The sequence below is a fragment of the Candoia aspera genome, chromosome 17 (assembly GCF_035149785.1).
Source record: "Candoia aspera isolate rCanAsp1 chromosome 17, rCanAsp1.hap2, whole genome shotgun sequence".
Taxonomy (NCBI): domain Eukaryota; kingdom Metazoa; phylum Chordata; class Lepidosauria; order Squamata; family Boidae; genus Candoia; species Candoia aspera.
Window position 1 is genome coordinate 5825824 of NC_086169.1, and position 17260 is coordinate 5843083.

At 46.5% G+C, this 17260-nt stretch overlaps 2 protein-coding genes across 2 annotated transcripts in view; one reads left to right on the top strand and one right to left on the bottom strand.

Annotated features, from left to right (window-relative positions):
- Positions 1-17260, top strand: part of TAGLN2 (transgelin 2) — a 288943-nt gene that overhangs the window by 204684 nt on the left and 66999 nt on the right. The window lies entirely within an intron of this gene.
- LOC134506673 (C-reactive protein-like) lies at positions 7349-11065 on the bottom strand. Its single transcript, XM_063316947.1, has 2 exons — positions 10898-11065; positions 7349-8841 (listed from the first exon to the last, which is right to left on the bottom strand). Exons 1-2 carry the CDS (start codon positions 10959-10961, stop codon positions 8225-8227), a joined length of 681 nt encoding a protein of 226 aa, XP_063173017.1. The 5' UTR covers positions 10962-11065; the 3' UTR covers positions 7349-8224.

Genomic DNA, 17260 nt, shown 5'->3' on the forward strand with positions numbered 1-17260 from the left:
CCCTTGACATTAAGTCCAGTTGTGTCTGACTCCAGGGGGCGGTGCTCATCTCCGTTTCAAAGCCGAAGAGCCGGCGTCTGTCCAAAGACACTTCCTCCATGGTCATATGGCCAGCACAACTAAAGGAATGCCGTTACCTACCTGCCGAAGCAGTACCTATTAATCTACTCACATTTGCATGTTTTTGAACTGCTAGGTTGGCAGGAGCTGGGACTAGCAACAAGAGCTCACCCCGTCATGCGGATTCGAACCCCCGACCTTCCGATTGGCAAGCCCAGCAGCTCAGCGGTTTAACCCACAGCGCCACCGCGTCCCTTACCTCATATCTTACTCCAATATTATTTAATCATTCGAATCCATCCAGATAACAAGTCAAGATCCAGGGTGTTAGATCATGTTTGAATCTCCATTCGGATCTCTGTTGGTTCTGAATTGATCAGTTGAATTAGTTCAGATAATTGAGTTGGTTTGATTTTTCCAAATTCCTTTGGGGGGAAAAAAGGTCGTTTGGGCTTGAAAACCTCTGAGCTGACCATTCAATTGGACCTCCTGGTTTGATTTGGAAAGTTGGTCCAATTCAAAGATTCAGTGGCCGGAACTTTGAATCAAATGGACCAAACTGAAAAAGCTGCAGGTTTTTGGATTCCTTTGCTCCTCATATTTAGGGCTCAGCCATCCTGTCCTTTTTTTTTTTTCTCACTCCCAAATCTCCTCCTGTGCTTTTATATGCATCGATCGCATGGTTACCAGTCCTGGCAGTAAGCAGTAAATGAATTTATTACGTGCCTGCAATTAAAGTCAATACAGATGTAGAATAAAAATAGCAGTAATATTATCACATACTAATCAACTATAACATCACAATATCAAAAAGGCACCTCTAAACTAAGAGGTTCATAATATCGTACTATCTTTATCTATACATCAATAAGTTTTTGAAGGCCCAAGGAAAATTTTAGCGCTTTTGAAGGCTTTAGGAGATCGGAGTACAAGGGTAATTTTGGGCAAGTCAACACCAAAGCATCAGGTCAAGTGAGAAAACATGTTGTGAAATGCTTAACCATCCAGGAACGAGGTTTTTCTCCCAAATGCATGATGCTAAAGGCAGTCGTTCCCCAGTCAGGGATTTAATTCCCCCAGAGCCCGCAAAAATTGTCCCCCAAGGAGAAAATAGTTTGCCACACATACATACACAATTTCATATTCCCCGGAAGCAAATATTGAGTCCATGACTTTCTACAGGCAGGCGCAAAAATAAATAAATAAATCCCATCCTTTGACGATGTGGGAACCACAGGCAATGGAGAGCAACTGACATCACATGTGCAAGGATGACATCACAGACATGCCCCAAATGAAGGTTTTGCGAAGATTTGCATCACACACATCATATCATTGTGGCTTGTATAGTAGGAACCTCAAAAATCTGAAGTTGGAAGAAGTCCTTAAGAACTGAGAACTGCTGAAGGAAGTCAAGAGGATAATGCAACTCTCCAGATGTTCCTGGGTTACAAGTCCCATAATCCTTCATCCTTGGCTGGGCGTGAGTGGCATTAGAGTCCGGCAGTTTGAAGGGACACAATTCCCCCACCCCGATCCAAGCAGAAAATTTACATCACGGGGATGCTGGGGGTGGAAAATTTCTGAAAAGATTTGACTACAGACGTGCAGATGTGGACGGTTGGACTGATCAAGGGCACAACCTCTATTCTTTCCCAACAACGAGGGACGTGGTGCAGTTGGGATGCCTCGGATACGATCTCTCTTTAGAGCGAAGTTTAATAAATGGGAGAGAAAAATGATTCAAAGAACCCACCTTGGTGCACACAGGTGTGCCTTGAGGCTCTGCTTGAACCACCTGTGAGCGCAGCCACAAAGGACAGTGGCCACCTGTCCTTTGTAGAGAGTGGACCTTACAGAATCCATCATGGAGTGGAGTGGCTCCAGGGAGTAGGGAAGCAGGCAGACACCGCGAAAAAATTGGTGCCCCAAGTGCAAAGTCAGCTGCTGAGGACCAAAGCGCAGGCAAGATCTGGAGGGTCTGAAGCAGCCAGTGGTGTTGCCTGCTGGACCGACAGGATGGACCACCTTTTCACTGCAGTAGTTTCAAGCGATGGTCTCTCTGTGGTGGTTTATTTTGCATATGTGCATGGCTGGTTGATGCTAGATTTGCTATTCCAGTGGGCTTCAATAAACTCATCAGTATATAACCCCTTCACCCAGCACTGTGTTTTCAGCTGGAATCACAGAGAGGGGACCGGAAACCCCAAGGGCGTGAGCAGCCTCCAAATTAGGTGTGTATGTGATATTTTGAGGGATTTGGGGTATATTTATGTGTGTTACAACTATGGAAAGGAGGAAGATGGAAGGAGAAGGAGAAGCAGAAGGAGAAGGGGAAGAAGGGGTGGAAGAGAAGGAGGAGTAGGAGAAGGGGATGGAGAAGGAGAAGGAGAAGGAAGGAGAAGGAGAAGGAAGGAGAAGGAAGGAGAAAGAAGGAGAAGGAGAAGGAGAAAGAAGGAGAAGGAAGGGGAAGGAGAAGGAAGGAGAAGCAGAAGGAGAAGGAAGGAGAAGGAAGGACAAAGAGAAGGAAGGAGAAGCAGAAGGAGAAGGAGAAGGAGAAGGAGAAGGGGAAGGGGAAGGAGAAGGAAGGAGAAGGAAGGAGAAGGAAGGAGAAGGAGAAAGGGAAGGAGAAAGAAGGAGAAGGAAGGGGAAGGAGAAGGAAGGAGAAGCAGAAGGAGAAGGAAGGAGAAGGAAGGACAAAGAGAAGGAAGGAGAAGCAGAAGGAGAAGGAAGGAGAAGGAGAAGGCAAAGGGGAAGGAAAGGAAGGAGAAGGAGAAGGAAGGAGAAGCAGAAGGAGAAGGAAGGAGAAGGAGGAGGAGAAGGCAAAGGGGAAGGAGAAGGAAGGAGAAGCAGAAGGAGAAGGAGAAGGGGAAGACGGGGTGGAAGAGAAGGAGGAGGAAGAGGAGGAGGAAGACAGTCGCTAATCAAGCTTTTAATGAAACAACATTCCTCACCAACATGCAAACAAAACTCTCTACCCAAAACTGAAAGTCTCGTACATTTCTTTTCCCTAAACGTCTCCTGCTGCTTGCTGAAAAACAATCTGCTTCTGCAACTTCTTTCAAAGGAGAAGAGGACGTGGGGGAAACTCCCAGGGGTGTGGAGAGTGGTGTGTGTCATGTTGAGAGAGGTCCCGAGGGGTCCCCTGGGAGATCACAATGTACTTAAAGATTATTTCCAATTCGGGCAACTTCACATTAAAGCAGCAAGTTCCACTCTTTATTTTCAGCGGAAGAACGCTGTGAATGCGTCTATACAGGCCTTCCCATGAAACAAACACAATAATTTTGTGACTTCTGGCCTCTCCTTGAGCCTGAACGGGCAGGGGTTCCCCGAGGCCTGGAAAACATTTCCAGGGTTCCTCCAGGGTCAGAAAGTTGAGAAAGGCTGCTCTGGAGAATCTTGGGGTGTATCCAGTCTGGGGGAAAACTGGAGTCCCTCTTCATGTTAGATATTCCCTTGGCACTTGGAAGTTGGAGACTAATCTGGACCAATGATCCAGCTTCCACCAGAGCACCACTATGCCTTGCTTCTGAACAACTTAATGGTTCCTCTTTTTTTATTCCTGAGCCCTATCAGTTGACACTGGTATTTGAAGAGGCTCTGCCAGGTCGGCCTTTGCTGTGGGTCACATCAAACCAACGAAAGGGACGTTATGTTCAGTTACAATGTTTAGATAACAGAGCCTACCAAGTTCTCAAAGCAAATTAGGAAAGGCGAGATGGGAGTTGGGGCTCCATCCAGGCGTTCTTCTGTCTGACCTCCCATTTCTCTCCATTCTTCAGAAGCTGATTCCGTTTTCTTCTCTTGTCAGATGTTTTAAATTTAGCTCCTTGGAGTGGAAGGGGGGGTATATTAATAACTATCAACCTCACGTCCCTACCTCCTGCCTGGGTTGCTTGTAAACTGTCCTCTACTTTAATGAAATCCTGGGGGGGAAGGTATGTTTCAGAAGACCTTGTTTATGAAGCCAATTCAGCGGCCTGCTAGAACCACTGAAATGGAGCAGAGCTTATAACAGAGCTGAGAAGCTGGCGCAGAAAAAGATTATCTTTAAACTGGCTTCATGGAGCATGCCAGAGAAACACGGGTTATGGATCTTACACATTCAGCCCTCCCAAGCATAAAGAATCACACGCTTAGACAGATTAGGTTAAGAAGAAAAAGAATTTCTTACTGACTTTATTGTTGCTTCTGTTACATCCATCTTGGTGGAAAAGATGAAGTTCCTTTGTTCTTCTTTCCTTTCTAAATACTTAATTTTGCCCTAAACTCTCAGCCCTACAGCTGCCAAGGGCTGCATGGAAGAAAGGGGAATTCCAGGCCCACCACATGGTGCCCGGAATGGAGGGGAGCAGCACACATCTGTGTGCTTGCTTCTGGTAGAGAAGAAGGAAGAGGGAAGGAGGAAGTGGGACCGGCAACAAACAGCTTCCTCAGAGTTGCATTGTGGGACAACTTAATTTACATGTTAATTCACATGCAAATGAGGCATGCTGGATTTGCCAGAACTTCCACCAGTTTAGATTTCTGATCTTCTGACACAGGTAAGGCTAACGTGGAGCTAATGGACCAGGAACAAGTTATTTTGTGCCCTCCAGGTTACCTGATGGTACCATTTTCATACTTTTAATTTTAAAAGAAATGGGAAAGATGGCTGCTGTAAAGGAAAACATGGGGCTCTAGCATCAGCATTGTTTTCAAGAGCAGCTTGGCTCCCCCAAGGGGGTTTGCAGAACAGCACGATGGGAACTGATTTCTTTCCTAAATTTGGAAAGAAAATTTAGGGGGACGGGTGAGGAAAGACCGGTAGAAAACTTTTTGAAGATGGGGGGAGCGGAGCAGCCCCTCCTGATTACTCTCTGGTAAATGAGTGTTTAGTGGTTGGCCATGCCTCCCAAGGCAGCCATTTTGTGCGAGTGCCCAAAGCCAGACACCCAAAAGTGAGACATGCCCATCAGCCCCCAAAGATGTTCTTCCCCTTGTTGGTGAACCAATCAGGGGACAACCTGGTTTTGGAGGGGGGACTTGAGTCAATAAATGTTTAATTTTCCGAAGCCAAAGAGGTCATTACACCAGCAACACAGGGAGTTTACACAGGGAGCCTTTGGGAATACACTGACTTTCCTTCTAGGGGTGCAATGGCCAAACTGAGCCACCAGAGGGCCGAATTGTTGCTGCTCTTTGGAATGAGCAGCACTCCGTTTAGAGGTGCAGTTGCCCAACTGAACCACCAGAGGGCAGACGTTTCCCTCTTTTACTTTCGAAAACATGCAAATGTGAGTAGATTAATAGGCACCGCTTCGGCGGGCAGGTAACGGCGTTCCGTTTAGTCATGCCGGCCACGTGACCACGGAAGTGTCTACGGGCAAACGCCGGCTCTTCGGCTTGGAAACGGAGATGAGCACCGCCCCCTAGAGTCGGACACAACTGGACTTAACGTCAAGGGAAACCTTTACCTTTACTATAGGTGTGATGGCTGAACTGAGCCAACAGCCCCTTTTGCAGCCTTTTGGAATACTGTTGGATATGAAAATCATGAGAACTGGACCAGAGAGTTCTGAAAAGGAACTTACTTTATTGAGCAGTTTGCAAAGCGCGGTGGGCACCTCGACCAGGCTACACAGAGTCTGATCGAAGGAAGAGATGCCACACCCAAAATTACAAATACACACTTTCTTATACCTTTCCCTGTCCAGCCTCTCCCCTCCCCTTTCTGGCCTGTTTACCCATTGGCTGGGCACTCAGACGCACAATCTTCCGACCGCCTCATCCATCTTACCCTTATTTTCACCAAACCTTATCTCCTTGTTCCCAGTGGAGGCCCCTGCCTGCTCTTTCCTCCCTTGCATTCTTTTGGCACATCCTACCCTAATTCATGGGGAGGTCATCCTGATGTTGATTGCATAGAGCTAATGGCATAGGGTCCCACCGTCTCTCTTTCTGTTAAGCTACTCACAAAGAGGCCCATCTTTTCCCTTTGTTCTCTCTTGAAAGCCTGCCAGTTTTCACCTCATTATCCCAAGGTTTTTATACATTTAAATCTTTACCTGTTAGTTCTTATCATTTGGTGAGTTTTCCCTACTGTCTCTTTCTGTCTTCGTGTTAGTTTAATTATTTAACATTGTGTTACTAGCTTAAACTTTGCTATTAACTATTATTAGTATTTACACCTTAAAATCTCCTCCAACCAAGATCTATATGATACTGCCTTATATGTTTATATAGATCTTGCTTATTTACAAATTGTATTTTTCTATACCTTACAATACGCAGCCTTTTTCTTTAAAGATGCTGATGCCAAAATAAGCCACCAGAGGGCAGAGCTTTCCCACTCTTTGGAAAAACTTTTCATTGTTATGAGACAAATCACATCTGCGTACACCCTCCGGAGTCCCTGGACAGGAAATCCGCAGACACACACAGACATAACACATTACTTCATTAAACAGAAGAAAATACAGTTGCCTTCTGCAGCAACTGCTGGTCAAGGGCTAGGAAAGAATTCTAGAAGCAGTACCCTGCACGCTCTACCTATGTTGTTTTTGTTCTGTTTGGGGTGGGGTGGGGTGGGGTGGGGTCCTGTGTTTTTTGCCACCTTTGGAATCTTTATACTGCAATTTGACACTCTTTGGGAAAGCTCTATTTTCATCTCCTCGTACCGGTGCCGTTGCCAAGCTCAGCTGCTCCTTGAAAGTACAATTTCCAGTAGCCAAAAATTTGCAATTCCTTTTTGGACCTCTGTCTTTGGACCATAAGAAACGGGAGGGTTTCCAGCTCATCCACTCCCCAGCACAATCATCCGGGAAGAGATCAAACCCCCCCAGAGAGTTTCAAACGTTGCGACACTGGTAAAGACAGGTTTCGATCGTGTGGTTTTGACTGCCATCTTGACTTTTTTGACCTCTCCCCCCGAGGACACCCCGGAAATCCAGATGGATGATACATCTGCGGTAACGTTGCAATCAAATGCCACTGTTAACGTTCGTTTTCCCGATACCTGACACCAATGCAAAAATCGCAAGACTTGTTGGGTGGTGTTTTCATACCCATTTTGTCAACTGACACACAGGAACACACACACAGGTACACTCAACCTCCCTGTAGGTCTCCATGGACTATTAATTTGGCCCCCTGATCCCATTCAGTTGTATTTCTCTCTTCTAAATGATCTTCTGTCATGCTAAATTGAGATATAAATGAATATAAATCAATCAATATAACAAGGAAGGTTGGAGAACCTCCGTCAGGCTCTGCCTGAGACCCAATAAAAACACAGACGCTAGAGTAGACTTTAGGTTCTGGCTTTATTTGGGAATAGGATGCACACCCTTAGAAAGCTGAGAGTGAGGGGAACGTGCCGGAACGGGATTTCAATAGCCCACGCAGGTAAGCGCCCCACCCCACCTTACCCCCGGTGCGCCCCACGGGTCCCAACAGTTCATCCTTGCCAGGTGAAAGGGCATCCAGCCCCCTGCGCCCCGGGCATCGCCTTGATCGCCTTCCTGTGCGGTGATGATCCATTGCCAGGCTTCTAATTCCTGCAAAGCCCTGTTCGGTTGTTATTCAATTTCATGTCAGTTCCCTTTTATTGTTGCTTCCTGGGCTGCCGGACTCGGTCGTTACACAGTTCCCTTCAACCCCTCACTTCTTTTTGTTTCTCTATTGCCCTTGCCTTACCAGCTCAATCCCTGTATTGTCATGCGAGCCGTTGCGATGTTGCAAACATCGCACCGGCGATCATGACAACCTCCAGGCTCCATCCGCTGCATTTGGAAAAAAGAGAAGGAAAGAAGGGAGGGAGGCAGGGAGGAAGGGGAATAAAGAGGGAAAGGGAAGAAGGAAGATAAATGCAGGGAGGAGGAGAAAGCAAATGGCTTGCAAGGTTATAGCTGTGGATGGTTCATGGTGGAACTGTGGCCCGACACCTGGATTTAGGATTTTTGGCAATGAGAAGTATCCAGAATGGGCTGTTTAGTGCATCATGAGTAAAAAAAACTTATTCTATTGGAAGGCATTTAGAATGCCTGCACATGATGTGCAAGCATGGAATGTATGGACATAAATCATTATCTCCTAGAGCTATTTCGTGGCATTGCAAAAATGAGCTATTTCATTACACTGCAGAGCTTTTTTCGAACTCTGGTCCTTAAATTTTGGAAGCTCAGTACATCTGACTCAGGAACCCCTCAACAAAGACCTCATTCTTAATTGTGTAATCCAGGGACCTCCAGTTAACCAGATGGTCAGAAAGGGCACCATCTTTTCTGACCAACCCCATTTCATCAGGAGTCAGGACCCGGGGCCACATGTTTACGTCTGAAATTTCCCCCACAAAGGATTGGTTGACGTCAAAGCCCCCTCCGAAGGAATCCTGGTCCTGCCCCAGAATGACAGATGCCTCGTGGCTTATGCTGTAACCTCTTTTCACGCTCAATCTGGGGAAAGGTTGTCCATTCAGCCAAAATCCTACCAACCCATTGCTAGAGTCCCAGGACATGCAGATGTGCTCCCAGCTTGGTTTCTGCTTCTCAGGAACCGTGTATATTATTGCTGTACCACCTACATGAAGGGAATACTGGTTGGATTTGGGCTTGTAAATCAGGATATCGTTGTCGGAGGACCTGGTAGCATACGAGAAGATGCCACAGGCACGGGACAGGAGGGAATAGTAGCTCAGGCAGATGGTGAACTTGGTCAAGGGCTGCTGAAGGGGGACATTCAGGACCACAGCGGCGGAGTTAGACGATGCTGGGAAAACCAAGACCTTCTTCTGGAGATCTGGAAGGAGACAAAGACAGCTTCTCTGTTAGTGGGACACATGCCTAAGATCGTGTAGGCAGACACAAGGGGGAGCTGCTACCAGCGCAACGGTCGGATAAGAGGGGCCTGAGCCCGGGCCAGGAAAGTAACTTGGGAAAGCATGTCAGAGGAACCCCTCCCTAGTTCAGGCAAAGATAAAGGGAGGGGGGAGAGGCAGATCCAGACTTGCAAGATTCTGCTGCTCCAGCTGTTAGAGAAAAGGCGGTCCTGCCCCACATGGCATTGGTTGCTTACTCTGGTCCACCTTGTAGGGCTGGCAGATCAGTTCCAAGGTTGCTCTGGCCATCACTTCCTGCTGGTAGGTGTCCCAAAGGTGGGTGGTTGGCCAGTGGAGACAGGGTGGGACCATGGAAATCCACCTTGTCTTTCTTCGTGCCCTCAAGTTGTACTAATACTACAACTCCAGTCTTCTCAGCTTTCTTGAGAGCATTAATTAGGACAACACGGAGATTGGTTTGGGTCTCATCCACCTCACCTCATCTCCCTCCAAGCGGAAGACCTTCTTCTCCTGGAACAGGTCAACCTCTAGGAAGCTGCACATCCCACATGTTGAACATTTAATTACCAGCTGTGCTGGCACAGCTTCTTTACTGAGAGCAGAAACCCTGGGGCTGCATTCACACAACATGAACTGGCTGGTTAGCATTAATCTTAGATTTGGTTTTTTGCTACCAAGTATCTTGTGTGAATTCAGACAAACTGGCTGATGTATCGTGCGAACGCCAAAACTGGAGTTAATTCTGCATCCTGTTAAACACTGCACAAAGGGAGCTATGGATTGCTGGATTAAATGACTCAATTAATTGACTCTGTTTTTGATCTGATCTCACCCCTGAGTTCCTTTAGCTTCAACTTACTCTTTGGAGTACAAAATCCAACATCCCAGAAAAGGTAGAATGCAGCCTCTGTAAGGCTGTGGGCCACATCTGAACACATCTGGCTGCAGGAAAGGTTTAATTCGAATTGACAACCATAGTGTTTAACTATCATTTTTGATTGTAAAGCAGATCTCACTCCCCCGCATTGCCTTTCACCACTTTTATTATGGCTGAAATGTTGCCACTTTAATTTCTAATTCAAATTTCAGTCTGTTTTTCCTATGACCTCTGCTTAGTTTTATATTCATGCTCTTTATAACACTGATTCATAGGTTTCTCCTAAGAGAATTTAATTTTATGGCTTCTGTGCCTTACTTCATGCTGGGCAAAGCGGGAAACATGGAACTAACAGCAAACCTGGGCTTGAAAAAGAAGGAAGTGCTGCTTTTCCACTTGAAAGATAAATACCAAGATTTGTGGTTATGTTTAGTTCACTCCTTTTAGTACAGGGGAAAAAATCTCTCAACATCCAGCTCAGTAACCTAACCCCTGTATTTCACAATCCTCTTTGGAAACATTGCTATGAAGTGGCCAAGCGATAAGAGCAGCTGAGATTTTCAAAAAAGCTTTTGGTGGGGAGAAGACCCTCCATCACCTCTGGCAAGATCTCGAGGTGACCCCGCTTTAGCTTAGGGCTACATTGCTCTTGATCTTAGGATTGACCACTGGAGAAATGATGTTGTTGTCCTGGTTGACTGGGGTGCTGAAGAGGGGGTGTCAGTGGGGCAGGCGTTGAACTCAGGGTGGGCAGACCCATGTTCAGGTGACTCCCTGGGGGACACAAGGCCAGCTTCTCCTTCTCAGCCAAGAATCAGGTTGGCTCAGTGGGGAAGGTGGTGGTCCAGGAGTTGAGGACCCCCCTTACTCAGGAAATCTCCTAGGGGTCCCTGGTTGGCCCAGTCCCTCCCTCAGCTCAACCCACCTCAGAAGGATGTTGTGGGAATCCAACCCGTTGCCTTATGGCCTGCTATTCTGCATGACAAACACGCTCTACCCTTCCCCACGAAGAGGTGCCCCAACAGCCCCTGAGAGCAACACCAAAGAAAAGCTCAACAGATTTGGCCCAGTTTCGCCCTGAAGACCACCAGACCCTCAATGGACAAGTGGGGTTGTGCTGCGCTGGGTTTAAGCCTCACCTCTTTGGCTGAAGGATCCTGACAAGCAGGCGAGGATAAGAAGGAAGGAAGGAAGGAGGACCATCTTGGTGGATGATGGAGGAACCGGCCGGTCACAGGAACTCCAGGCGGCCTGCTTCTGCCGATTTTCTCACAGCGTCTTCCTTGCAGGACCAAGTCAATGCTTCAAATGGTGGCACTCTCTGACAGTTCTCTGATATTTCTCTTGAACTTAGAACAGGGGGCAGGGTTACCTGTAAGTTTCACTCTGGGAATTTCCCCAACAAGTTAGTAAACTAATACATATGGGGCGGGCATGCTCATTTTTTTTTTCACCTATAAGTTTGGAAAGCACTTCCGTTGAGTTTTGCATGGTCCTCCAACATGTCCCTTTGTGGGCGTGGAGGCTTCCCCGTTGCCATTTTTGGGGTGTTCTGGTTTGTGAAGATCCTTTTAAGGTCAGAAAAAAGTCCAGAGGAAGACAAGGATGACCTGTAGAAGGGCAGGCATAACTTGAGATCTGTTGTTTGTGAATATGTATGTATGCCTTCGTTATCATTTGAATATGTACGCTTATGCTGTTTCCTTTTCCAAAATCAGTGCATTTCTTTTGTCTGTAGGGGTGTCGTTCACTAGCCGTCCAACACGTACTGTTCAATAAACACTGCAGTGAGCCTTGATTATTTGCTTTGGACCCTGCACTTTGATTCCACCGTATGTTGGATTAATAGCATGCCGTGCAAGGCCAGGTCGAGGGGACTTTGCTAAGCACAAAAGGGGAGGGGAGTTATGGGGGAAGCCCATGTGTAAGGATTGCCTACCTTAATAGACTCAGACTCACAAGCAGGGACTTAACGATATCTGATTTATTAAAGAATAGTATGCAAATACAGAGAAAGCTGAGAATGAGCGAAAGCGTGCCAAATACAAACTAAAAACCCTCGGCTCAAACGTAAACCCTCCCCTCGCCCGGCCGTTGCAACCTCCCCCCCCGCCCCCAGGTGCTGGTAACCGTTTCTGCTGATGTCCTGGGAAAGGAACCTTGAACACACGAGATAACCCAAACACATTCCAATCCAGCTGCCAACATATAACAATCCCACGAGATGGAATCCTCCTCCCCTCCCAGACGAAACACGCATCAGCCAAATGGCATGCGAAACGTTACGATGTACCGGCAACATTGGAACGGTGAACATGACATACCGCCCCCCCAAAAACACTAAGGAGCAGCTTGGCTCCCCCAAGGGGGTTTGCAGAACATCACGATGGGAACTGATTTCTTTCCTAAATTTGGAAAGAAAATTTAGGGGGGCGGGTGAGGAAAGACCGGTAGAAAACTTTTTGAAGATGGGGGGAGCGGAGCAGCCCCTCCTGATTACTCTCTGAAATGAGTGTTTAGTGATTGGCCATGCCTCCCAAGGCAGCCATTTTGTGCGAGTGCCCAAAGCCAGACACCCAAAAGTGAGACATGCCCATCAGCCCCCAAAGATGTTCTTCCCCTTGTTGGTGAACCAATCAGGGGACAACCTGGTTTTGGAGGGGGGACTTGAGTCAATAAATGTTTAATTTTCCGAAGCCAAAGAGGTCATTACACCAGCAACACAGGGAGTTTACACAGGGAGCCTTTGGGAATACACTGACTTTCCTTCTAGGGGTGCAATGGCCAAACTGAGCCACCAGAGGGCCGAATTGTTGCTGCTCTTTGGAATGAGCAGCACTCCGTTTAGAGGTGCAGTTGCCCAACTGAACCACCAGAGGGCAGACGTTTCCCTCTTTTACTTTCGAAAACATGCAAATGTGAGTAGATTAATAGGCACCGCTTCGGCGGGCAGGTAACGGCGTTCCGTTTAGTCATGCCGGCCACATGACCACAGAGGAAGTGTCTACGGGCAAACGCCGGCTCTTCGGCTTGGAAACGGAGATGAGCACCGCCCCCGAGAGTCGGACACGACTGGACTTAACGTCAAGGGAAACCTTTACCTTTACTATAGGTGTGATGGCTGAACTGAGCCAACAGCCCCTTTTGCAGCCTTTTGGAATACCCAGCCTTTTTCTTTAAAGGTGCTGATGCCAAAGTAAGCCACCAGAGGGCAGACCTTTCCCACTCTTTGGAAAAACTTTTCATTGTTATGAGACAAATCACATCTGCGTACACCCTCCGGAGTCCCTGGACAGGAAATCCGCAGACACACACAGACATAACACATTACTTCATTAAACAGAAGAAAATACAGTTGCCTTCTGCAGCAACTGCTGGTCAAGAGCTAGGAAAGAATTCTAGAAGCAGTACCCTGCACGCTCTACCTATGTTGTTTTTGTTCTGTTTGGGGTGGGGTGGGGTGGGGTGGGGTCCTGTGTTTTTTGCCACCTTTGGAATCTTTATACTGCAATTTGACACTCTTTGGGAAAGCTCTATTTTCATCTCCTCGTACCGGTGCCGTTGCCAAGCTCAGCTGCTCCTTGAAAGTACAATTTCCAGTAGCCAAAAATTTGCAATTCCTTTTTGGACCTCTGTCTTTGGACCATAAGGAACGGGAGGGTTTCCAGCTCATCCACTCCCCAGCACAATCATCCGGGAAGAGATCAAACCCCCCCAGAGAGTTTCAAAAGTTGCGACACTGGTAAAGACAGGTTTCGATCGTGTGGTTTTGACTGCCATCTTGACTTTTTTGACCTCTCCCCCCCGAGGACACCCCGGAAATCCAGATGGATGATACATCTGCGGTAACGTTGCAATCAAATGCCACTGTTAACGTTCGTTTTCCCGATACCTGACACCAGTGCAAAAATCGCAAGACTTGTTGGGTGGTGTTTTCATACCCATTTTGTCACTGACACACAGGAACACACACACAGGTACACTGAACCTCCCTGTAGGTCTCCATGGACTATTAATTTGGCCCCCTGATCCCATTCAGTTGTATTTCTCCCTTCTAAATGATCTTCTGTCATGCTAAATTGAGATATAAATGAATATAAATCAATCAATATAACAAGGAAGGTTGGAGAACCTCCGTCAGGCTCTGCCTGAGACCCAATAAAAACACAGACGCTAGAGTAGACTTTAGGTTCTGGCTTTATTTGGGAATAGGATGCACGCCCTTAGGAAGCTGAGAGTGAGGGGAACGTGCCGGAACGGGATTTTGCTAGTGCAACCAAGACTTGGCTTTTGATGGCCACCAAGGATAGAACTGCACCATGGAAACCCAGACCCTTCATCTATCCTCAGGTAGACTTAGATAATTCTGGACCAACCAAAATTAAGTTAAATGAGCAACCCATCCACATACAGACATCCCCTGGGAAATATAATATTCAAACTCTTTCTTCTCCATCTGAAGGAAAATGAATGTACAAATCCAGGATCTTTTCTGAGCACTACACAGGTAACATGCAGGATTCTACCAGAAGAAGGGTGATGTTGCGTGAGAATCGGGTAATCTTTTTAAGCGTGGGAACCACAATTATTAAGCAAATATTTTGGCCTCAAAGGACTGCCAAGGTGGGTACGCCAGCAGCCGATGCCAAAAACGTTGATCTTTGTTTGCTTTCAGGCTGTTTGACACCTTTAAGGTTGGAGATGAGGGAGCCTTGCTTAATGCTGGCCCAAAACATGCATTTCCCAAGTCTTAGTGTTTTTTCACAAAAAAAATTGTCCCACGGCTGGAAATTGGCCATTCTGAGGCCGAAATTCAGAGGGATGAGCCTGAAGCATTTGAAGAACCCTATTTTGCCTGGGCTTGTTAGTTTCGTTTGTCCTTTCTATCTGCCTTCCTCCCAGTCCCCTCAGCTCCACATGTGAATGCACAAGCCTGTAAATATGTTCAAATAAGTAGCTTTCTGTAAATACATTTATTTTTATAGAAATGCCTGGTGTGTGATTTTTCTGCTCTCTCGGGCCAAATGCTTTCCAGCACTCTGCCACTGTACCAAGGTCAATGCATCAGCCAGTGGCACCCACAGAGACAGTCACTGGCTTCAAAATGGTGGGCAGAACCAGGCGATCGGAGCCCCGCCACTTTTAACGCGCATTGCACATGCTAAAAGAGGCAGAGCTTCAATCAACTGATCACACCTGCCGAGACAATCGCTTGCAGTGCAGGGAGAACAGATTGGAATTGCTACTGAGATTTCTATTTTTATCTTAAAAATAATTAAGAACTGAATGAAGAGATGAAGGCACCAAAAATAATACTTGGTACATGGAATATAGTTGGGGAGTATGCTTTATAAGGTCCATAATATATTAGAACAGTAGTACATGTATATCTTTTCTTTTGTTTTGTTTGATTTTATAGTGCCTTCAAGTCAGCCTTGGCTCCTGGCTACTGCCTAGATGAGTCTCTGCAGTTTCCTTGACAACATTTTGGGAGACAGTTTGCCCTTGTCTTCTTCTTCCTGGGGCTGAGAGAAAGGGAGTGGCCCAAAGTCATCCAGCTGGTCCTGTACCTACGGCAGGACTAGAACTCACAGTCTCCTGGTTCCTAGCCTGGTGGCCTAACTGTTACACCAAAGTGGCTGTCTTATAAATAAAGATATATTAGAGATGCATGCTCACAATTTTTTTACAGAGAAGGATGAACCATCAAAAACCTCTGGAAACCACTCATCTGGAAGGTAGCAAGGACTCAGAGGAGGATGCTTCAACAGCCACCCAAAACTCTACTGGGCCCAAGGTCAAGCTTGGTGAGTCTGAGAAAGCCAATTGGGTAGGACCAATGAGCAGAAGGTTGGAAACAAATGTTGTCCCAGCGGCCCAGATTGAAGACTTGAGGCTGGTCCAGGAGGGTCCCATCCAAATTCAGTTGCAAGGAAGCAGAGCGGTCTTACTTGATCATTCAGAAGCATCTTCTGGCTTCTGAAGTAGGCACAGCAACACTTTAGGATTAACTAAGCTTCAGCTCTCTGATCCTGGGACTTGGCGCAGATATCGTTTCCTTCTCAGAATGAAAGAAGGGATCTGGATGTCATTCAGAAGAGATGTCCCTCCTCCTTTTAGAAGCCAGCACATTTCAAATTCGTAGGCTCCTAAAACCACCCTGTCACTCATATTTTTGGATATGTTTCCAAGAACATCAACTTCAATCTCTGAGAAATTTATAATCAAAATATTTTCCTGCAGCTAATGGTTGGCTAAGTTATTAATGCTGTTGTTATTCCAAAGGACCGTGTTTGCAGACAAAGGTAAAGGTAAAGGTTTCCCTTGACGTAAAGTCCAGTCGAATCCGACTCTAGGGGGCGGTGCTCATCTCCGTTTCTAAGCCTTGGAGCCGGCGTTGTCCCTAAGGACCCGTCCGTGGTCATGTGGCCGGCATGACTCACGGAACGCCGTTACCTTCCCGCCGAAGCGGTACCAATTAATCTACTCACATTTGCATGTTTTCGAACTGCTAGGTGAGCAGGAGCTGGGACTAGCAACGGGAGCTCACCCCGCTGCACGGTTTCGAACCGCCGACCTTCCGATCGACAGCTCAGCGGTTTAACCCGCAGCGCCACCGCGTTTGCAGACAAAGCAGATTATAAAAATGAATTTCTGAAGGAAATCCAGAACCCAAGAATAACACACCATTGTGAAATGCAGGAACAATTCGCATTTTATTTTTAAAGCGCTGGCTAACTTTGGTATGCTGTTTCCTTTAAAGAGTGTCCTTCCTTTTAATCATCATCAGAATTCAATCACCTTCTCAAATACTGGTAATTCAACAGCATTTGCTAAGATCTTCTCAAACAGGGAAGATTGCTGAAACTTCATTTCTGCTTTTAAATACTCAACATAGTCCTCTTAGGACATTTAACATCAAAACAGTATCAGGAAGAAGAAAAGAATAAGGAAACTTTAACCTGACCCCTTTTGCATGCTGAAGACTGTGGGTCAACCTCATCTGGTTGGACAGGGTGACCAAATTGTTGGATTTAATGGGAGATACAAGAGTTATTAAAACCATACAATGGAAGGAAATGGAAAAAAACAAGCAGGAACCTCAATCAATGTACAGATAGTCCTCGCTTAATGACCACAATTAGGACCAGAATTTTGATTGCTAAGTGAAGCTGTCATTAAGCAAACCTGACCCAATTTTGCAACCTTTTTTGCAGCAGTCATTAAGAGAATCACCCCGGGGCATTAAGCGAATCACACAGTTCCCCGTTGATTTTGCATGGCAGAAGCCGGCTGGGCAAGTCGAAAATGGCAATCATGTGACCATGGGATGTTGCAATGGTCATAAATGTGAACCAGTTGCAAAGCGCCCAAATTGCGATGACATGAATGCATGGATGCTGCAACGGTCATAAGTGTGAGGACTGGTCATAAGTTGTTTTTTCAGTAGTGTCATTCATCCAAACCATCACTAAATGAATGGTTGCTAAGCAAGGGCTACC

Coding starts and splice junctions, on each gene's coding strand:
- LOC134506673 (XM_063316947.1), bottom strand. CDS start 10,961: ATGGTCCTCCTTCCTTCCTTCCTTCTTATCCTCGCCTGCTTGTCAGGA. Junction 8,842..10,897: donor AGGATCCTTCAGCCAAAGAG/GTGAGGCTTAAA, acceptor GTCTCCTTCCAG/ATCTCCAGAAGAAGGTCTTG.